This window comes from Pogoniulus pusillus, chromosome 4, assembly GCF_015220805.1.
Source record: "Pogoniulus pusillus isolate bPogPus1 chromosome 4, bPogPus1.pri, whole genome shotgun sequence".
In the NCBI taxonomy this organism is placed as follows: Eukaryota; Metazoa; Chordata; class Aves; order Piciformes; family Lybiidae; genus Pogoniulus; species Pogoniulus pusillus.
In genome coordinates this window covers 27,276,512-27,299,351 of record NC_087267.1, presented here as the reverse complement: position 1 = coordinate 27,299,351, position 22,840 = coordinate 27,276,512, and the positions used below count along the sequence as shown (strand labels likewise).

At 43.8% G+C, this 22,840-nt stretch overlaps 1 protein-coding gene across 1 annotated transcript; it reads left to right on the top strand.

The window, feature by feature from the left end:
* Positions 1-124: 124 nt before the first annotated feature.
* On the top strand, positions 125-22,840 carry CRELD2 (cysteine rich with EGF like domains 2). Its single transcript, XM_064142439.1, has 10 exons — positions 125-404; positions 1,540-1,622; positions 2,484-2,594; positions 6,521-6,612; positions 14,766-14,942; positions 17,374-17,472; positions 18,811-18,888; positions 19,625-19,720; positions 20,651-20,791; positions 22,288-22,840. The coding sequence occupies exons 1-10, from the start codon at positions 252-254 to the stop codon at positions 22,344-22,346; spliced, it is 1,089 nt and encodes a 362-aa protein (XP_063998509.1). The 5' UTR covers positions 125-251; the 3' UTR covers positions 22,347-22,840.

Here is a 22,840-nt window from a genome sequence, read left to right as displayed (position 1 = left end):
GTGCACGCGGGGGGCTCCAATTGGTCCGGAGCGTGGCGGGCGCTGATTGGGCCACGTCCCTCCGCTCCCTTGCCTCCGCCAATGAGCGCATGTGCTTGGAGCCTGCGTGGGGCTGACGCGGAAATCTGAATGAAGCTCGCGGGCCGGTTGCTACGGGGACTGGGGAGGGGGTGAGCGCGCTGCGCGCGGCCGGCGCTGCCGCGGCTGAGGCGGGCCTGCGCCGTCTTACCGGGGCCCCGTGCGCCCTCGCCATGCAGCGCAATCGCGTGTTTTGCCCGGGTCGGGCGCCGCTGGCTGTGGCTCTCTGCATTGCCTTGTTGATGCTGCCTGCTGCCCTCAGCGCTGGCGAGCGGCGGCGCCTGGCGTGCTCCACCTGTCGAGGCATCGTGGACAGGTTCAACCAGGTAGGGGTTGGGGCTGAGGGGCCGCGGGGCCGCTGGCGGCGTTGGATCTCGCTGTGAGGCTGCTAGTGGTAGACTGGGGGACCTTATCGAGAAACCGGCCGCAGTGTCCGGGCAGACAGCCTGAGGTGGGCTGGCATGAACGCAGGCCGCTCTGCGCTTGCTGCTCCGAAGGGCGGCTCTCGGTTTTTGTTACCGGTCAGCGACAGCGGGTGCGGAGGGGTGTGGGTTCACCAGGAAGTCGGTAACACCGCCCAACGCGGTGCGGTTCTGCTCGGCTCTTCACCCCGCAGTTCAGGACTCCCCTTGGGCAAACTCCGGGAACGTTTCTGCCGGACAGCGTCCAGTCAAGCTGATATGCGGCAGCAGTGTACTCCAACAGTTGTAGTTCTTGGGTCAGTAGTTTACAAAGCTCTTCGGGCCTTATTATCAAGGATGCTTTAGTGCAAAAAAAAAAGGTTAGCGATGCCGGCTATAGCATATCCGATTCCTCGAGGAGATCTGATGGAAGACATAACGGACTCAAATCCCTTGTCCATTTTTAACAGTCCTCCACAGTCCTGTGGCACAGTAAGTTCAGCGTAGGCAGTAAGGCTTGTGACATACTCAAAACTGTTTGTACATATGTTTGCTGTTGTAGGATTGATAGACCACTTCAGCTGTGGAGACATTTTGCAGGGTATGATTTGCTCGTGCCTCAGAGAAGTTGTGCTGGTCATGATGAATTACCTTGTTGTGTAATTTTGTGCTTATGTTACAGCATGTTGAAGATTGAGATAAGCACTATCAAAACTGAATGAAGTAGAGGTCTTGTTCAATTAATTAACAAAACATTTGAGAACGTAAAGGAGAAGGGTATAAAGTTTAAGATGTGTATGTTGAAGTAACTGAAGATTGTAACAAGGCATTATTAAAAAAATTGAGTCATATTCTGTTATAACCTACATTTGCTCACTTTTTATGTTGTTAGTAGGTATTTCATTCACTTAGCAATTTGATCCAGCAACTTCAGAGCTTTAATGAAGTTTCCACATAGCATTTTTCTTTATGTCCATATAAGCATTTACTGTTGCCCCTAGTTTTTATTAGAATCAGACTCTATGAATCTTACATTCTTTTGGTACTTTTTCATTTCTAGGGATTAGCAGATACAGCTAAGAAGAACTTCGGTGGTGGAAACACTGCTTGGGAAGAGAAGACGCTGTCAAAGTATGAGTCCAGGTAAGCTGTCTCAGTACTCTTTTTTCAGCTGTGTTTTATGTCCACTGCACAATAACAGCTTTTGTCTGGAGGTTAAATATTGAACATTGCAGCTAAAGCTGCGTGTGTCCAAGCCTTGAACTTTTGTTGATAAATTAGCATTACATTGTAAAGTAAAAATTACAGTAAAGGTTGAAACCCCTTATTAATATCTGTCTTGTTTCTGAAAAAAAATTAATGCAGCCATTAGTTGGAGTATGTTTTTCTGCATGCCTATTAAAGTCCTACAATAATGTTCTTAAATAATGATCATTAGTTAACTGATAGTGATAAAAAGTACGGACTTCTGAAATACTTGTTTTAGACTTAAAGCAGTATCACCTGCTGAGAGGTGCAGATTATTGTACTTATATATATGTTTGATTACTGAGCAAAGTGGTTTGATATCTTTCTTACAAATTTCAAATTGGCTTTTGAATCTTAGTTGGAGCATTGAGGTGTAAGGGTGGGATTGCTGAACCTCAATTGCTGACAGCTTTGTGGGCTTGTATCAGATATTAACAGTACATAAAACTTATTGTTTCAACTTTGGGGAAACATAAAACACTGAAAATTTGCTGGGAAGCTAAAAATCCATCAAATAAACAATCTGCAGGTATAATAGATGTAAGTAAGCCACAGTAATGCTTGTGGTCATCCTAATTATGTTGATTGAAACAACATTTTTAATTCTTGATTCTGATTTTTGCTTTGCTATGGAAGTAATTTGGAACACACCATAAATTGGTGAAGTATTCCAGGCTGAAGTCTAACTTCTCTGTTATGTCACAAGGGGTGTCAAATGTTTAGTTTAAACTTACAATTTTCTTTTTGTGCTTCTAGTGAAATTCGTCTTGTAGAGATCATAGAGAATCTGTGTGACAGTAGTAACTTTGAATGTAACAACATGGTAGAAGAGCATGAAGAACAAATAGAGAAATGGTGGTTCAAACTGTGAGTATGGGTATTTGTCTTTGTGCGGACAAGTTGTCTAAGAGAATGGACTGCTAATGTTACAACTTGTGCCTGAGCAACAGTAGTATCTTCCAAGAGCTGCCATTGGGTACAGCTTGATTCACACTGATGTTCAGTAGCGTGTACTGCTGTACCATGTTCCTTTTTCATTTTCAGTTCCTAAAGTGTTGCACCAAAACATCCAGTCTGGCTTTTTGTATGCTTTCTACTCAGTTTCCAGTGGGCTGTTAAAGTAAGCATAACATTGGAGAGCTTCAAAGTTTATTACTTGTTTTTGTGTCTCTTTGTCATGACATGGTTCTTGGGTTTTTTGTTTGCTTGTTTGTCTTTTTTTCTTTTTTCCTGAAACATTACTTTGTTCTTCTCACAATTGAAAAAATAGTTGATACTAAATCTAGAGGTTGGTTCTCTTGAGGATGGTAGTGTGGCAGCTGACCTTCTAAGCTAGCCTATGATCTCTGTTAGTCCAAGAGGAATTAAAAGACACTTTAGGGCCTTGGGACAAGTGGTGAAAGATTCTGGGGCACAGATCACCTTATCTCTGTTCTTCCAGACACAGGCAGTGACATTGGAGTTAACAATTAAGTCTAGTTCCTTAATACATGGCTCCAGGCCTTCAGCCTATTGTCCTGAAGCATGCTGGGCACACAGCAGCATGCCGAAGGTCTCATAGAGATGAGCCAAGGTCTCCTGATGTAGGAGCAGCAAACAGGGAAACACCTTAAGGGAATTAAGGGGTATTTCTCTCTAAAGGGGACATGGCCATTTTCAGGGAATTGGAAGCTACCTTGCTGCTTGAAGGCTATGACATAGTGGCCTTTACTGAAACCTGGTGTGACAAATCCTATGACTGGAGTGTGGCTCTTGTTAAATACAAGCTGTTCAGAAGGGACAAAAGGGGAATGAGGGGTGGAGGTGTTGCCCTTTATGTGTTAAAAAGTGGATTGAATGCAAAGGGATGTCTGTAAAGATATCTACAAGCAAGCTGAAAGTTTATGGGTGGGAATTAGAGATCAAGGCAACAAGAGGAACCTTGTCGTCAGAGTCTACTGCAGGTGTTCCAATCAAGAGAAGCCTGTTGATGAAGCATTCATACTCCAGCTACAGGAGGTGTCATGCTCACAAGCTCTTGTTCTGCTGTGGAATTTCAGTCAGCCTGACATTTTCTGGAAAAAATAACAGTGAGCTGTATGCAATCTGTGAGGCTTCTGGAGTGCCTCAGCAATAAATTCTTGAAACAAGAAATAGACATCCCTTCCCAAGGGTGATGTAATACTAGATCTATTAGTCACCAACGCAGGCGAGCTCATGGGGGATGTCAATACTGGAGGTGGCCTGGACTGTAGTGGTCATGCACTGGTGGAATTCACACTGCTGAGGGACACGGATCAGGAATCAGTCAAAGAGCACAATCAGGACCCTGGATTTACTAAAATAAAAAAAATCAAAATGCACTGGATTTTAGACAGTTTCACCATTTAACAGACATTTTAGTACAGTTGATGAACTAGACCTTTTGTCCTTTCACCTAAGATAGCCCAATGCCGTTCAGTTTCTGTGGTAGTTTCCAAAGACAGTTTCTTTGTTCATGAATACCTTAGACCTTTTTATTCCATAAGTCATTACATTTCATGTGGTACTTAGAAAGTTTACTTTTCAGTGCCTGAGACATGGAGGCAATATAGTCAGAGAGGCAATACATGACCAAGGAGTTGCTGAGGACTTCTGTCAGGCTACAGAATATATAAGCTATTTCTTTACTAAAGTTCTTTTGAGATTTCAGCATCAGTGTGATACTGAGATCTGTGAATTGCCATTCAGAACTGTAGTAGTCCTACTTGCTCGCAAAATAATATATAATAATTTAATTGTTAATTGGGGATGTAGGATAGTGCTGTAGTAGCACATCATTAACTTCTTAGTATTTATAGAAGTCCTTCTAAAATAATACTTAATTCATAGTAAAAAAAGGAGGACAAATTTAATGACCACCCTTTTGTCAATGTGGCAATAATGTAAGCAAATGTTAATATCTGTTCTGGGTTATCTTCTCCCTAGTTGAGATAAACAGCAGTTATCTTTAAGAGTAAGACTACCTGAAGGGAGGTTGTAGGCAGGTGGGGGTTGACCTCTTCTGCCAGGCAACCAGCAACAAAACAAGGGGACACAGTCTCAAGTTGTGCCAGGGGAAGTATAGGCTGGATGTTGGGAAGAAGTTCTTGCCAGAGAGTGATTTGCCATTAGAATGGGCTGCCCAGGGAGGTGGTGGAGTCCCCATCCCTGGAGGTGTTCAAGAGAAGAGTGGATGAAGCACTTAGTGCCATGGTCTAGTTGACTGGATAGGGCTGGGTGCTAGGTTAGACTGGATGATCTTGGAGGTCTCTTCCAACCTGGTTGATTCTATGATTCTAAGACATAAATAAAACTAACTAAACTATATATAAACCTTTCCCAAAAATAGAGTGTTTTTTAAAAAAGTGTTTGTTCCAGATGAACTGAGGTTTTTTGGTTGCTCTTATTTTACATTCTTCATAAATACAATCTATAAAATTTGAGTAGAATCTGTTAATAGTATTGTAATTAAAAGCTAAATTTATCTTGAGTTGGAAGACAACTTCTGGAAATTAGTTCATGAAATAACTTCAGAACCACAGAATGTTAGGGGTTTGGAAGGGACCTCAAAAGATCATCTAGTCCAACCCCCCTGGCAGAGCAGGATCACCTATACCAAATCACACAGGAATGCATCTAGGCGGGTTTGGGTATCTCCAGAGAGGGGGACTCCACAACCCCCCTGGGCAGCCTGTTCCAGTGTTTCATCATCCTCACGGTGAAAAAAAAAATATTTGTGTTTACATGGAATTTGCTATGGCTCAAATTCCTCCCATTACCCCTTGTCCTGTCATTGGGCATCATCACAAAGAGCCTGACTCCATTCTCCTGGCACTCACTCTTTACATATTCATAAACATTAATGAGGTCACTTCTCAGTCTCTTCCTCTCCAAACTAAAGAGTCCCAGTTCCCTCAGTCTCTCCTCCCAAGGAAGGTGTTCCACTCCCTTAATCATTATCATGGCTGTGTGCTGGACTCTTTCAAGCAATTTCCTGTTCTTCTTGAACTGAGGGGCCCAGAACTGGACACAATATTCCAGATGTGGCCTTATCAGGGCAGAGTAGAGAGGGAGGAGAACCTACTAACTGCAGCCCTTCTAATGCACCCCAGAATGGCATTAGCCTTCATGGCCACAAGAGCACATTGCTGGCTCATGGTCGTCCTTCCATCTGCAGGATCCCCAGGCGCTTTTCCTCTTCAGTGCTCTCTAACAGGTCAGTCTCCAGCCTATACTGATCCATGGGGTTGTTCTTTCCCTGGTGCAAGACTCTACATTTGCCCTTGTTGAATTTCATTAAATTTCTCCCTGCCCAGCTCTCCTGTCTAAGTCTCACTGAATGACAGCACAAGTCCCCAGTGTGTCAGACACTCCACTCAGTTTTGTGTTGTTGGCAAACTTGCTGACTCTGTGCCCTCATCCAGGTTGTTGGTGAATATATTGAATAGTACTGGTCTTAGTACCCACACCTGAGGAAACACCACTGGAGACAGGCCTCCAACTAGACTCCATTCCATTGACTACAACTCTCTGACTGCTTTCCTTCAATCAGTTCCCAATCCACCTCACTACCTGATCTCCAGACCACACTTTTCTCAGTTTAGCTGCAAGGATGCTGCAGGGGAACAGAAAACATCTGTTTCTAATTGTGATGTGCAATAAATTTCTCAGCTGTGTTGTGCAGGTTCACTTATGTGAGTTGTCCTAATGAATCTTCTTTGGAGTTTTGTGGTTTTTTTGGTGTTTAGTTTGTTTGGGTTTTTTTTGAATTAATGAATATCTTTCCCATACAGAAAGAAGAAATACCCTGATTTGTTTAAGTGGTTTTGCATAGAAACAGTAGAAGTTTGCTGCCCTGCTGGAACTTACGGACCAGATTGCCTTGGTAATTTTTCTTCTGAAGAATATGGTAGCAGAAATGTTCCTTTTACTTATTCATTTCATTTTGTCATAACAAGGAATGATATGTGAAGTGTGATGTTTTGCATGAGACACCACTACATGATAGTTAGGTAGCTGCCCTGTGAGCATCCTGCCTGAAGAAGGGTCTTTTGAGCATAAAATAGTGTACAAAGCTGTCAAGGGTACAGATGCACAGCATCCATCTGATCTGATGCTCACATCCAGACCTGACTCATGTTTAAAGGTTTTCTGTGACATCAAGTCTGTTGTTTAGGTGGTTCCTCAGAAGCAGTGTAGACAGCAGTCCTTGGCCAATTTGAAGAGTAAAATGGCTAAAACACTGCTAGGAATGAAATGAAGAAATTCACAACGGAGGATTGGTTAGAAAGGCAGCAGGAGAAATTGGATAAAAGTAAGTGGGAAGAAACATTTAGATTAAGGTCTGTATAGGGTTAACACTCCTGGGGGAGTGACCCTGAACCTGACCCTAGGGGTCTCGGCCCCTCCTCAGGGGTGGGCCACACTCCAGGTGATGGTTAGCCCACTCCCCCCACTTCCTGTGGTATAAAAGACAGGAGTTCTCCTGTCTCTTCCTCTTTTCGCCCTCTTGCTCACTACCTGCGTTCATGACCGCACACACACACTGATACTGCATACCAGCCACGAGGCAGAGACACCATCACACTACTCGGGTTGTATCCATCCCTGTTTTGTATTTTGCTGTTTTCCCTTCCTCATCCTTTGTAAACTCCCCTACCTCCAATCCCTTTTTTCTAAGTTATTGTTAAACTTTTCCTTTTTAACTTCCAAATCGAGTGAGATTGATTTATTGGGGTGTCCCTACCTTTTATCTCTCTCCCTGTCTTTTGGGGAAAGGAGGGGGAGGAGGGGAGGGCACTCTATAAACTCTATAAATTCTATAAATTGTCATTGGGTCTACCAAATTTATAAGAGTCTCTGGGAACTTGCATTTGAACCCAAAACAATTTATTTGGCGTCTCAACGTGGGGCTAGGTAGAAAGAATTCTTTCAGAGAAGATTTGGAAGTTAAAAAATGGATATTCTGAAAGTCTTAATCATTAACGCTTTTGCATGGCTGTTGTGGGGCTGGCTGTTAAAGTTTATAAGTTACCATGTCTTCTGGATTGTCATTGATATGCTCTGGGAATATTCTAAGCATTTGCCTGCCCGAGTCTATGCCTATTTCCTGAATTCTGTTAGTAATATCACTGTGTTTAGAAATGTTTCTGGAACATGGAATCAATCTGAGTATATGCATTGGAGCACAGAAGCTCCAGATATTTTGGGGGAAAAATGGTACTGGATAGCTGTTATTTCACTGTGTGTAAATTTGGGTTTGGGAATTAATAAGATAGCGGTGAACTGGGACACGTGGAAATATCGAGTGGGCGCCGCCATTAGGGTGCTTAGGGGGAGGGGTAGTCCTCACTGCCCGAGCTGCAGTTGCGGGGGTTGGGCGACAGGGCAGACCGGGCAGACCGCCCCTAGCGCGGCTCCGCCCCGAACTCCGCCTCCGGTCCCGCCCAGGGCAGCCCCCCGGACCCTGCCCCCTCAGCCCAGCCCCCTTCACCTGGCGCCAATTACGACGCGGCCAGCAAGATCAAATCAAAACCCTCCCGCAGATACCGATCCAGGGCAAGGGACCTCTTCGGGAACCAGCACCCCCCAGCAACAGCAACCAGCTGGAAATGGACCTGATAATGGAGTGATCCTTATCAGCTCCACGCCCAGAAAGGAAATCAGGCACATAAGGCAGGAGTATGCAAGGGCAAACGGACAGTCCCTTTTAGCCTGGCTTTTGAAATGCTGGGATGCAGGAGCAGAAACAGTGGACCTAGATCACAGGGAGGCGAAACAGCTGGGATCCTTGTCGAGGGATGGAGGTGTGGATAAGGAGCTGGGAAGGCTCGATGGTACCCACTCACTTTGGGCCAGGCTTCTGATAGCTGTGAGGTACAGGTACCCGACTAAGGATGACATGATTTTCCATCCCCTTAGATGGACAGATATGGAACAGGGGATCTCATACCTGAGGCAAATGGCGGTTCAAGAGATAATTTATGGAGCCGACCAGAGGCCCTCGGACCCTGATGATGTCCGCATGAAGCCAGCCCTCTTAAAGAAACTGACTCAGTGTGCCCCTTCCACATATGCCCCCACATTGGGAGCACTGCTGCTGGGCAGAGACCCCAACAACCTTCCCACAATCAGGGAGTTTGTGAATGACCTAAGACAGTTTGAAGACAGTTTGTCGAGGAAAACCTTAATTGCCACTGTAGAGACCCTCACCCAAGAAATGAACGAGCTGAAAGCCTCTTTCTCTGAAATGCAGAAGGCAGAGGATGACTGCTCCTCACCTTCAGAATGGGTGCAAGTCTCAGCTGTAAGGAACACACGCCGCCGTGCTCCTCCTCCTCCCCGCAGGAGACCAGCCCAGAGCAGACAGGGTACACACAGGGGGTCACTCTGGAGAACACTGTGTGACCATGGGGAAAACATGGATAGATGGCATGGCCAGCCCACCTCAGCTCTATCAGCCAGGGTAAGGGAACTGCAGGGGACAAACACAGGGAATAACTCCTCCAGAAGAGGGGTTGCCCCAGTGTCCCGCAGGCAGCGCTCTCGCTCAAGGGGTGGTGAAGCCAGTAACTCAGGTCCATGTGCCTCATGCAGTCACACTGCTCAGAATTAGAGGTGCCCTGTCTCCAGCCAGGCGGAGGCCAGGGATAACAGAGTATATTGGGACGTGTTTGTGAAATGGCCTGGCACTTCTGAAGCCGAGAAGTACAGAGCGTTGGTAGACACCGGTGCCCAATGCACTCTGATCCCCTCCAGCCACAGGGGGACAGATACTGTTACAATTGCAGGAGTCACAGGGGGGTCTCAGGAGTTGACTGTGCTGCAGGCTGAGATAAGCCTCACCGGGAATGTGTGGGAGAAGCACTCCATAGTAACTGGCCCTGATGCACCTTGCATCCTGGGGATTGACTTTCTCCGGGAAGGGTACTTTAAAGATCCGAAGGGGAACAAGTGGGCATTTGGCATAGCAGCTGTAGAGACTGCAGACAAAGAGCAGCTGTCTATCATGCCTGGCTTGTCAGATGACCCTTCCGTGGTTGGTACCCACAAGGTGGAAGATGTCAAGTTACCTATTGCTTCTCGTGTAGTTCATCGCAGGCAATACCGCACCAACAGAGACTCCCTGCTACCCATACAGCAGCTGATTCGCCGCCTGGAGCAGCAGCTTGTCATCAGCAAGAGCCACTCGCCCTTCAACAGCCCGATATGGCCAGTGCGAAAGGAGACAGGGGAGTGGAGACTCACGGTGGATTTCCGAGGCCTGAACGAAGTGACTCCTCCAATCAGCGCAGCCGTGCCTGACATGTTGGAGCTGCAGTATGAACTGGAAACGAAGGAGGCCAAATGGTATGCCACAATTGACATTGCTAATGCTTTCTTCTCCATCCCCATTGCAGAAGAATGTAGGCCGCAGTTTGCCTTCACCTGGAGAGGAGTCCAGTACCACTGGAACAGACTGCCTCAAGGGTGGAAGCACAGCCCTACAATCTGCCACAGCATCATCCAGACTGCACTGGAGAAGGGTGGAGCTCCGGAACATCTGCAGTACATCGATGACATCATTGTATGGGGTGAGACAGCAGAGGAGGTCTTCCAGAAGGGTGAGAAGATCATTAATATCCTGTTGGATGCTGGTTTTGCCATTAAGAGAAGCAAAGTGAAAGGTCCTGCCAGAGAGATCCAGTTCCTGGGAGTTCGATGGCAGGATGGCCGACGCCACATCCCTATGGATGTGGTGAATAAAGTGGCCACTATGGTGGAACCCACTAACCGGAAGGAGACACAATCCTTCCTGGGGTTTGTGGGCTTTTGGAAGATGCACATTCCCGGGTACAGTCAAATTGTGAAACCCCTTTTTGACGTTACAAGAAAGAGGAATAACTTTGAGTGGGGACCTGAGCAGCAGGTGGCATTTGACCAGATCAAACGAGAGGTGGTCCATGCCATGGCCTTGGGACCAGTTCGAACCGGCCCAGAGATTAAGAACATTCTCTATACAGCAGCCGGTGAGAATGGTCCTAGCTGGAGCCTATGGCAGAAAGCTCCTGATGAGACAAGAGGCCGCCCACTCGGGTTCTGGAGCAAGGCGTACAAAGGCTCAGAGAGCAACTATACCCCCACAGAGAAAGAAATCCTAGCTGCCTATGAGGGAGTCAGAGCTGCCTCTGAGGTGATTGGGACGGAGTCACCACTCCTTTTAGCTCCAAGGCTTCCGGTCCTGACTTGGATGTTTAAAGGGAAGGGTTCGACTCCGCACCATGCCACAGATGCCACTTGGAGTAAGTGGATGGCTCTGATAACTCAGAGGGCTAGGATGGGGACTCTCGAGCGTCCAGGCATTGTGGAGGTCATCACCAACTGGCCAGAGGGCACTGACTTTGGAAAGCCAGCAGAAGAGAAGGCAGTGACCCGTGCCGAGGAAGCCCCCCCATACAGTGACCTTCCTGAGGAGGAAAAGGCATATGCTCTCTTCACAGATGGATCCTGCCGCCTGGTAGGCAGCAAGCGGAGATGGAAGGCTGCCGTCTGGAACCCCACACGCAGGGTTGCAGAGGCAAGAGATGGAGAAGGCGAATCCAGCCAGTATGCTGAGGTGAAAGCCATCCAGCTGGCCCTGGACATTGCAGAACGAGAGCAGTGGCCAATGCTATACATCTACACCGACTCATGGATGGTAGCAAATGCCTTATGGGGGTGGCTGAAGGAGTGGAAGAGAAATGATTGGCAGAGAAAAGGGAAGCCTATTTGGGCTGCTGATCTCTGGCAAGACATTTCTGCACGCCTGGACAAACTGCCAGTTAAAATCCGACACATCAGTGCTCACATCCCAAAGAGTAGAGCCACTGAAGAACAGCAGCATAACCACCAAGCTGACCAGGCTGCCCACATCTGCCAGATTGACCTGGACTGGAAACACAAAGGTGAACTGTTCTTAGCTCGGTGGGCACATGACTCTTCTGGTCACCAAGGAAGAGATGCCACATACCAATGGGCCCGAGACAGGTCCGTGGACATATCCATGGAGGCCATAACTCAGGTTATCCATGAATGTGACATCTGTGCCACCATAAAGCAAGCCAAGCGCATGAAGCCTTTGTGGTACGGGGGAAGGTGGTCAAAGTACAGGTATGGGGAGGCCTGGCAGATTGATTACATCACTCTGCCTCGGTCTCGTAGTGGCAAGCAGTATGTGTTAACCATGGTGGAGGGAAGCACGGGGTGGCTGGAAACCTACCCAGTACCTCATGCTACTGCCCGTAACACCATTCTGGGCCTGCAGAGCCACATCCTGTGGAGACACGGAACCCCAGAGAGAATTGAGTCAGACAATGGGACCCATTTCAAGAACCACCTTGTAAGCAACTGGGCAAAAGAGCATGGGATAGAATGGGTTTATCACATCCCATACTACCCACAGGCTGCAGGAAAGATTGAGCGACACAATGGCCTGCTGAAAACCACCCTGAAGGCTATGGGAGGTGGAACTCTCAGAAACTGGGAGAAGCACCTTGCAGAAGCCACTTGGCTGGTGAACAGCAGGGGATCAGTTAACAGAGCTGGTCCTGCTCAGTCTGCCCTACTGCCCACAGTTGAGGGAGATGGAGTTCCTGTAGTCTGTGAAAGGAATCTACTGGGAAAGACTGTGTGGGTTGCTCCTGCCTCTGGTGGGGGAAAACCTATCAAAGGGGTGGTATCTGCAGAGGGTCCTGGTCACACATACTGGGTGATGATGGAAACTGGTGTTATCGAGTGTGTCCCTCAGAGAAACCTCTCTTTAGCTGAAAAGGTTTTGAAATCTCAGAGTTGATTCCATGTGTTCCAGATACTTTCAGGTGTTATCTTGTATTATAGTTGTATAATAGTTGTATCATAGTTGTGCAATACTTGCATCATAGTTCATAAGGGGTTACAAGTTGTTTTTGTAGTTATACCCTCACCACTACACGGCGTCCAACAGAACCTACATCACAGCAGCAGCTATCCAGAGTCCTACAGCATCGCATCACACCACGGCGTCCAACCAGAACCCTGCATCTGATTCGTCACTGATGCCCTGCAGTGAGAGACTGTTCCTGATTTCCCTCCAGAGGATGTCTACAGCCATCTCATCTACACCTGTTCCCCTGATGCCAGACATGAAGAGACTGTTCCTGATGTTTTTCTTCGCAGAGGGAAAAGACTCTTTTTCCTGAGTACCAACAAGAACTGTTCATGATTCACTGACTTTTCTTCCGTTCCTGCCCTGCTCACATCTCAGCAACCTGCACCGGACCAGAGGAACACATCGCCTTGAGATACAGCCGGGGACCAAGAAGGACTTCACAAACTCTTAACCCATGGACACTTTTCCCATCTTTGGAGAAGAAGACTGTTTCATAGGAAGGTGGAAGTGGTCTAACCAAGGGGTGGAATGTATAGGGTTAACACTCCTGGGGGAGTGACCCTGAACCTGACCCTAGGGGTCTCGGCCCCTCCTCAGGGGTGGGCCACACTCCAGGTGATGGTTAGCCCACTCCCCCCACTTCCTGTGGTATAAAAGACAGGAGTTCTCCTGTCTCTTCCTCTTTTCGCCCTCTTGCTCACTACCTGCGTTCATGACCGCACACACACACTGATACTGCATACCAGCCACGAGGCAGAGACACCATCACACTACTCGGGTTGTATCCATCCCTGTTTTGTATTTTGCTGTTTTCCCTTCCTCATCCTTTGTAAACTCCCCTACCTCCAATCCCTTTTTTCTAAGTTATTGTTAAACTTTTCCTTTTTAACTTCCAAATCGAGTGAGATTGATTTATTGGGGTGTCCCTACCTTTTATCTCTCTCCCTGTCTTTTGGGGAAAGGAGGGGGAGGAGGGGAGGGCACTCTATAAACTCTATAAATTCTATAAATTGTCATTGGGTCTACCAAATTTATAAGAGTCTCTGGGAACTTGCATTTGAACCCAAGACAAGGTCTTTGATGCAAAATTATTGAAAGAGGTATTTTGGTCCTTGAAGTTTAATTTATAAATTTCTGAAACTTTGCACCTTATTAGAGATCAGTGTTGTGAAGGCACCCACAAAAGAGCCAGCAGCAGCCACCTGAAAACTGAGGACTTACTGCAATTATTCTACACTCATTCCAACAGTAAAATTACAGATTTTGATGTCAGTTGTGAATGTACTGCTGCAGAACCTGTGAAGTTACCTAGAGAGAGCTGAAATAAAGTGTGCGCACACTCAGAAAATTAAAATCTCCCCATGGGTACCCCAAATACATACACTTGCCAAAGTGAGAGAGAGTACTCCTTGGAAGAGGTCCCAGTCTAAGGGGAGAGGGTCTGACTGCCAGGCTGGTGCCATGCAGAGAATGCCCAACCTCCATAACAGGACTCCATTTATACCCTATCCAGCTTGTGCTGTGGTCAATTTCTTAACTAGCTGTGGGACCAAATTGGAAGGTTGGAATTTCTGGTCCCAAAGGTACCAGATGATGTCTAAAGGTGTCATATTGATCTTTATGAGCTCCAAGCCCTTTGTCTGGTACCTGTCAGGAACTTTGTGCTTATTAGGGCAGTTGTACCTGCCACAATCAGCTTTGGCATACTGTTAGAAATTGCCAGTTCCCAGTATTGATCCCAAATGATTGCTAGGAGGCTTTTTTCAGCTACAGTATGAGCATTCTCAGAAATCCAGAATAAATAATGATACCAACTTCAGCCAGAAAGATGGGAAAACAGATAAAGTCCTAAGTTGTGGTCTTTACCCCAAATTAAATTTTATAACTGAAGTTTCCTAGAGATCAAATTTTCCCTAGAGATTGAATTCTTGAATCTATTACTGAGCATTCCTCATTGCAAGCCTTTTGGTTACTGTCAAGGGAAGAAAGATTTTGGAAATTATATCCTGCTTTAATGTGACCAATTTTTTTTGCTTCTTTTGTTTTTTACATTACATTGTCTGTGAAGAGAGAGGGACTCAGGTGCTTGTGGCTGAGAATAGGAAGTTATTACCTTTGACATCTGATGTAAAAGTATTTTTGATCTTTTTCAGCTTGTCGTGGTGGTTCAGAAAGACCTTGCCATGGAAATGGCCACTGCAATGGCGACGGTACCCGAAGTGGAGATGGCTCATGTAGCTGTAACAAGGAGTATACAGGAGATTTTTGTCTGGACTGTTCTAAAGGTTACTTCAGTACCTTGAGAAATGAGACACATTCTGTTTGTACAGGTAACCAAGTTTTTGATACACGTGCCTAGGTCTTTGTCTTCCTTTTTCAATGTTTTAAAACAACATTAAAAGCAATGTAAAGTGACAAAAGTAAGCCCCCAAAATAGTTATGGTTTGGTGCCAGTTTCAATTATAAACAACAGGTCAGTCAGTCTGGTGGAATTCTAAGCTTTCGTTAGGTCCTGACTTGCCTTTTCCCTTTTTTAAATTTTCTATTTCTTTTTCTGCTTTAAGTTAAAAACCAGAATTCATCTATGTCATGAGGGAGGCGGGAGGGAAGAGCAAGCTTTTCCTCCCCACCAAGCCCCAAGTACTTTATGAAAATCTTGAATCAAAATTGCCACATAGTGGACTACCTCAGAGGCCAGGTTTTCCTCCCGTCTTGGATAAGCTTAACTGAAGTAAATGTGCAAGCAAGCAGCTGATCTGTACTGTAGGCAGCACAGATTCCAACTGAGTGTGTCTAAACTTAATTTTGAAACAAAGGTCATAGGAATAGACTTTTCCAATTGGTCAAATTTTTGTCTGCTTTTACATGGTGAATGAGATTGTGCAGCAACTAAGCCCTGACTGTGACATCTAATAAGGTTATTTCTTTAACGTGATATATGTTGGGGTTTTTTATGTGTTAGTGTTCTAATTCTATATGATCTGATTTATTTTGAAATATATAGCATGCATGTGATACATAGGCATGTGATGTATGTACATTATATATGCCTCATGAAGTCCAATAAAGATGAATGCCGGGTCCTACATTTGGAGAGGAATAAAACCAAGCACCAGTGCAGATTAGGGGTCATCCTGCTGGAAAATAGCTTCATGGAGAAGCCCTACGGGATGGCAAGTTATCCATGGGACAGCAGTGTGCTTTTGTGGCCAAAAGGGTCACTGGCATCCCGGGGGTGCATTAGTGTAAGTGTGTCCAGCAGGTTTAGGGAGGTTCTCCTCCTCCTCTACTCTGCCATAGTGATACCACACCTGGACTACTGTGTCCGGTTTTGAGCTCTCCAATTCAGGAGAGACAGGCATCTGCTGGAGAGAGTCCAACAGAGAGCTACAAGGATGATGGTGGGACTTGAACATTTCCCCTATGGAGAGACTGAGAGAGCTGGGGCTGTTTAGTCTTGAGAAGACCGAGAGGGGATCTTATTGGCGTCTCTAAATATCTGAGGAGTGAGTGTCAAGATGAAGGTGATAGTCTCCTTTCAGTGGCGTCCAGTGATAGTACAAGGTAGAATGAGTACAAGTCTCCTTCTCTAAATACTTTTCAAAGCCTGTCTGGATGCATTCCTATGTGGACTGCTCTAGGTGATCCTGCTTTGGTAAGGGGGTTGGACTCAGTGATTCCTGGAAGTCTGTTCCAACCCCTAACATTCTGTGATAGTGTAATTCTGTGTGACATGACTGGATTTCTAGTATGTTTCCTTGTGGAGTTCTTCAGACTAGTATCACTTCACACATTGCTCTCACAGCTAGTTGCAAATATTCTGAGGACTCTTTAGGTGGGCATGCTAAATCTCGTGTTTAAACTGTTAACTCTAAATGCCTGAGCAAACTTTACTTCCTTGATCTCTTCTTCCCAAATACTTTGAAAATTACACCTGCCACTTCTAATCGGTAGGATTTCATGGCACAATTTTAAGTTGTGCAGATGAGTGTAATTGCTAGGTTTGGCTTCCTGAGTTTTTTGTGGTTGGCTTTTTTTTTTTTCTCTTTAATAGAGTAGAGTTGCATTTTTATATGTGATCATAGAATCAACCAGGATGGAAAAGACCTGCAAGATCATCTAGTCCAGCTTAGCACCGAGCCCTATCCAATCAACTAGACCATGCCACTAAGTGCCTCATCCAGTCTTTTCTTGAACGCCTCCAAGGATGATGCCTCCACCACCTCCCTGGGCAGCCCATTCCAATGGCAAATCACTCTCTCTTTGAAGAACTTCCTCTTAACATCCAGCCTATACCTCTCCCGGCACAACTTGAGACTGTGTTCCTTTGTCCTATTGCTGGTTGCCTGGGAGAGAGGCCAACCCCCACCTGCCTACAATCTCCCTTCAGGTAGTTGTAGACAGCAATGAGGTCACCCCTGATCCTCCTCTTCTCCATGCTAAACAACCCAAGCTCACTCAGCCTTTCCTCATAGGGCTGTGTTCCAGGCCCCTCACCAGCTTTCTCACCCTTCTCTGGACATGTTTCAGTATCTCAACATCTCTCTTGAATTGAGAGGCCCAGAACGGGACACAGGACTCAAGGTGTCCTGACATCATCTCCATAAGGTCAAGATTTAATACTAAGAATTGGAAAATCAAGCTACTAAAATTTGGTAGCTTCCAGCTAGCCCTAAATAAGGTTTCTTTGAGAATTTGTGGGCTGAAAATTGTCTTGGAATAACTCAAAAAAGCTCAAATTGTAGTTTTCTCTTATTACAGCTTGCCATACTTCCTGTAAAACTTGTACTGGTTCAAGTAACAAAGACTGCCAAGACTGTAAAGAAGGCTGGACTAAAAATGAAGAAGAAGCTTGTGTGGGTGAGTAATGCTTGGTAGGCTTTGTTAAAGTATTTGCTCTGTCTCTTTAGTGAAATACAAATAGCAGCAGGTGGGATGTTCTTTTTAAAACATGAATTTGGTCTTTATTTGATTGCTAAACTGCTCTGCTCTTGATTTAAACTGTTTTGTCAACTACTGAAATTTTCCTGTCAGCTTATCTGCGTATTTTGTAGTAATTGTACAATTGTCTTCAATTTATTGTTCTGTGTATAAATGCTCAACTCTAATATAGTTCAAACATTTCACAAAAAACAGACATTTTAATGTCTCCTATTATTGGAGAGAAATAGCAGGAGATGTCAAGCTCAGTGCTTCGTTAATCTCTCAAGTGTAAATCGAGTAAGCAGTAGGAATGATGTCTGAAGCAACAGGATGAGACAGCAAAGGAAACGAAGTAGCCTTTCTGTGCTCAAATGTTTTAGCTGTCATTTCAAGGAAGCGGCACAGCAGCACTTGGGAAGCTAGCATGTTTCCCAGGTAGAAGTGTTTTTTTGGATTGCCTAGTTCTAATGCTAACTTGGCTTTCTCCAATGTACTTTGCTTTGAAAAATAAGCAGTATATGTGTGTGCATTTTTGTAATGTTTTTTAATACTTTGAAAATTTTCATAGCTTGATAATAAAGGAGCAGAGAAATCAACTACATTCCAGAAGAGTAGTCTGTTGGTGTGACGGTTTAGGTGTTACCTGCCCCTCCCCGCCCCCCCCCCCTTAATGAAATCACCCAGACTAGACTCAGCCAAGATGGAGATTAGAATAAAGCTTTATATTTACAGCTTAGCACAATATACCAGCAGATATTTACAATATATACAGCTATATACCGAAATAAACGAGTTAAAAAGGTAATACAGAAACACAACAGCCCTCCCAGAAAGCAGAGTCCCCTGCATGCAGCCAGAGCCAGAGAGCAACTCTGTTACCTATATTGTGTTCTTGTTTTTATACATTTCAGCAAACCTACGAGGAAAGTAGGCATCACCACTGTTTCCTTTTCACATCTTATAATCTAATTCTTCTCACTAAAATATCCCAGCTAGCCTCAAACTAGCACAATCGGGTTGGTTGCAATGCTATTTGCATGCAAAGCATAAATGCAAGCCAGATGTGGACTTGAAAATTACAACAATGGCAGATACTCTGGAGGTTTCTGCATATCAGGTCATAAACTGGTTGTAACAGTTGCTCTCAAAGTTTAAGTTTATAGGTTGTATGGGACAGTTCTTACATAATCTCAAAGCACATAACAGTCAAGTGTTAACTTTGCTGTTTAATCATGGCTGATATTTGAGGTAACTTTTCACTTTTTTGTCTTCCAGATATAGATGAGTGTGCCACTTCTCCTTGCAAAGATCACCAATATTGTTTGAACACAGATGGATCTTTCTTATGCAAAGGTTTCTTTTTAATCTGTTGTACTTTATCACCTAGAATCTTAATCAAATGCTAGAAATAATGTTAGAAAGAGTATAATACCAGGCGTTTATTGCCATGTTGTCCAGTCCTGACTGGACAGGGAGAGGATGAGATTGCTGTGAGGAAAGCAATAGGTTTTTGGTTATTTCTATTCCACTCTTGTGAGACCCAGGCTGGAGTGTTGTGTTCAGCCCTGGAACTTCCAGTATAAAAAGGACGGGGACCTGTTCAAATGGGTCCAGAAGAGGGCCACAAAGATGATCAAGGGGCTAAAGCACGTGCCCTGGAAGGACAGGCTGAGTGTGTTGGGGTTGTTTAGATTAGAGAAAGTGCTAGGAGACATTGTAGCAGCCTCCCAGTATTTAAATGGGACCTCTAGGAAAGATTGAGAAGGTCTCTCTATCAGAGTGTGGTGATAGGATGAGGGTAACATTTTAAAACTGAAAGAGATTTAGATAACATATAAGGGAGAAATTCCTTACTGTGAGAGCAGTCACACTGAAACACATTGTCCAGCCAAGTTGTGGATGCCCCTTCCCTGGAAGTGTTCAAGGCCAGGCTGGATGGGGCTTTGAGCAACCTGGTCTAGTGGAAGGTGCCTCTGCCTTTAAGGTCCCTTCCAACTCAAACCATTCTGTGGTTTCTTGTGCGGGTAAGCTGACTAAGTATGTTACTTTCATCTGTGTGAATTTTTATGCTAAAAATACTTGTCTTTAGCCTGTGATGCCAGCTGTGTAGGTTGCACAGGGGAAGGTTCTGAGAAATGTAAGACATGCTCACCTGGATACGTGAAAGAAGATGACAAGTGCACAGGTTAGTGCATCTAGCAGTGCATGGCAGAACAGCAGTTAGCTCACTCTTAGCCATACTGAGCAGCTGTATCTGTATCTTCCTGCTTCATTTTTCAGGCCTGTCAAAATAAACGTAGTTGTTGCGGTATTAGCAGCACAGATATTCTTTATAACTTCTTTGATATTATTGAGCTAATATGCAAGACAAGTCTTAAAGGAACAAAATATTTTATAGTGGGTTCAGGAAACAATTATGTGAGTCTCTTGTCAGTTATTTACCACTTTGTTAGGAGTGTGTACCTGTATTCATTTTGTAAACAAGCAAGAATAGAATGTAGAATCTCATCCATCTGTTAAATGTCATAGTTCAATGGTGCTAATTCATAGTAAACTATAAGATATGAAATGGTAGTAAAAAGAGGGAAATTAGAGTTTCCCTTTGTATAAGAGAGGCTGTTAATTCATTGATGTAGTATTTAGAGGCTGCCTTCTATTTAGTTATGCTTTGGCATCAATGAAAAATTACTATGGGGAAATCTTCAGTAGGTTATTATAAGTGCTATTGCTTGCTTAATTTTTCTACATAGGAGCCTGTAAAATGTAAAAGATCCCAGTACTATCTGAACAAATTTGAAACACAGGCTCTAAATCATGAAGAACTGTAACATTATTTCAACAAAAGTTAAATGTGTTGCAGAAGCATTCTGCTGAACTTTTTTTTTTTTGTTTTATTTTGTTAATATCTGAATAAAATTTTGTTTATGTAACTGAGCACAATAAGTTTTATAACAAAAACATCACTGGACTCTCTGGCCAAGCTGGGTGAAGCTCTGGCCAGCCTGATCTAGGGTCGAGTGTCCCTGCCCATGGCAGGAGGGTTGGAACTAGGTGATCTATGTGGTCCCTTCCAACTCTGGCTGATTCTATGATTCTTTCCCTATTCTATCTCTAGATATAGATGAATGTAACCTTCCTGAAAGGGTCTGCTTGAAGGAGAATCAAGACTGTGTTAATACTTCGGGTAGTTACAAGTGTGTATGTTCAGAAGGGTTTGAAGATAAAGATGGAACATGTGTTCAAACTACAAAACCAGGCAAGTGGCTTGTTAATGACAGATTTTCTTAAAATATGGTATTTCAACAACTTGGCAGTGTATTTCTGCTGAAAGATCTAGTCATTTTTAAACTGGAATTTCTCATCATCATACAGCTGTGGTCTGTCTCAAATAGTTTGTGGTGTGGGCCACATTCTGGCATAAATGGTTTCTTCCTTAAATACTCTGGATTTAAAGGAAAAAACAAAAACGTTCTTGCATTAATTTTTTTTTTTTGTTTAACTCGAGGTCCTAAGTCACTTAATGTATCTGGCTCTCATAAAAGGAGACCTTCCTCCTTATCACTTTTCTTCCTGCATTGGTAATTATGACAATATAAAGATTTTTCTGTGAAAACTACTTTAGTTCACTGGAAGCTCAAAAAATTGATCATTTTTTTTTTTTTTTCACTGAAGGAATGAGCTGAATTCGTTTATTTTGTGATCACAAAAGTGTCAGAGCTGGTGTGAAGGTGAAAATGGAGAAGACATCTATCTTTCAGTAGTAGCGAAGTCTTTAGCTTGACTTAAACTGTTCCTTCAGTCAAGAAATTCAAGTATAATTTGTTCTAGGCTGTCTGACACATTATGAACATAATTACATTCATTAGTATTGATTAGGCTTTCTATACAATTCGAAATTGCAATAAAGGTTGAAGAAGAATAGATGAGACACAATTTTATACCTTTATTTTCTTTCTACTTCTTAGCTTGTTTGGAGGTTTGTTTTTTTAGAGTCCTCTCTTCCTGACTGCTTTTTTCATCTTATAAGTTGTAAAGATCTGTGTAAAGATCTTGTTACTCAAGGCAATTAAGCTCAGCCATTATACTCTCAGTACTCACTTTTATTAGTCCTTGAAACTCAGTTATGTACTTCTCCTCTGCAGATGCTCAGGATATCTGTTACCATGTCTTTTTAGTGTGGCCTGATATTTTATGAGAACAAAAGCAGAATTAGAAGTTGACAGACTGGCCTAGCTTTTTTCATAGATTAATTCTTTGACCAGTGTAATAAGATTGTTCTTCTTTGTAAAGGCTGTTGTAACTTCTGAACTTGGCACTTTACTTTTATTTATAGAAAATAATTCTGTTGTGGCTTCTGAACTTGGCACTTTAATTTTATTTATAGAAAATAATTCTGAGTAACACTTGCTTTTTGTTTTCAAGTGCCAGAATTTCATTTGACAGGTCACACAGAAAGGAGGAAATTCAGTGTGAATTGCTGAATACAAAAGCTTTGAACAGAAACAGCTGTGTTGCTTTTTTTCTTCCCCTGGCAGCATTATACCAGTTTGTTTGAAATGTTGATGAAAAAATCCCTCTAGCCATACACAAGGAGGATGATTCAAGTAGATTTTTTATAGGGATTTATTACTTTTATGGTCCTGATAAATACGTTGCTACGGGTTTCTCTTAAGAAAAATATCCTAATGTCAAAGATTATGTGGTGTAGTTAATAATACATTTGTATTCTAATTATGATGCTTAATTTCACAGGAGAGGAAATAGAGAGTAAAACAACGGAGCCCTCACCTACTGGACATGATGACTTATGATCTACGCTTAGAACCAAAAGACATTCCTATCTAAAGATTAAATTATTGGACTAGCCTCTGCTAGCTGAGAAACTGTGGAAACGGTATTAAATATGCAGGCTGACATGAAGATTTTTCTGGTTTTAAAAATGATCATAAATGGCTCTTTAAGCTGCATTTCTTTATTCCTAAATATCACTTTTTATATAATTCTTCAAGTGCAACACTGTAGGTTACTATAAAATTTGGATTAACATAACATTGCACCCAGCAATTGTAAACAATTTGCAAGTTTCTCATGCTAGTGCCTACTGAAAACTGTCATTGTTCGGAAGGACTTAGTTACACATCGTAATTCAAGAAAAAATTAGACTTAAGTTTTTCTTGACAAAAGAAAATATTTCTATAACTGAAGTACAGGTTTTAGAAACTGTCAAAGGGAATCTCTCTGGGTGGCACTGTTCCCTTAAAATAGAATGCCTATTGCTGCATTCAATAAAAGTTTATTTTCTGGA

What these genes read in the sequence shown, in the direction of transcription:
- CRELD2 (XM_064142439.1), top strand. Translation starts at nt 252, where the DNA reads ATGCAGCGCAATCGCGTGTTTTGCCCGGGTCGGGCGCCGCTGGCTGTG. An exon ending in GACACATTCTGTTTGTACAG is followed by an intron (nt 14,943 to 17,373) that starts GTAACCAAGTTT and finishes CTCTTATTACAG; the next exon opens with CTTGCCATACTTCCTGTAAA. An exon ending in TGTTCAAACTACAAAACCAG is followed by an intron (nt 20,792 to 22,287) that starts GCAAGTGGCTTG and finishes TTAATTTCACAG; the next exon opens with GAGAGGAAATAGAGAGTAAA.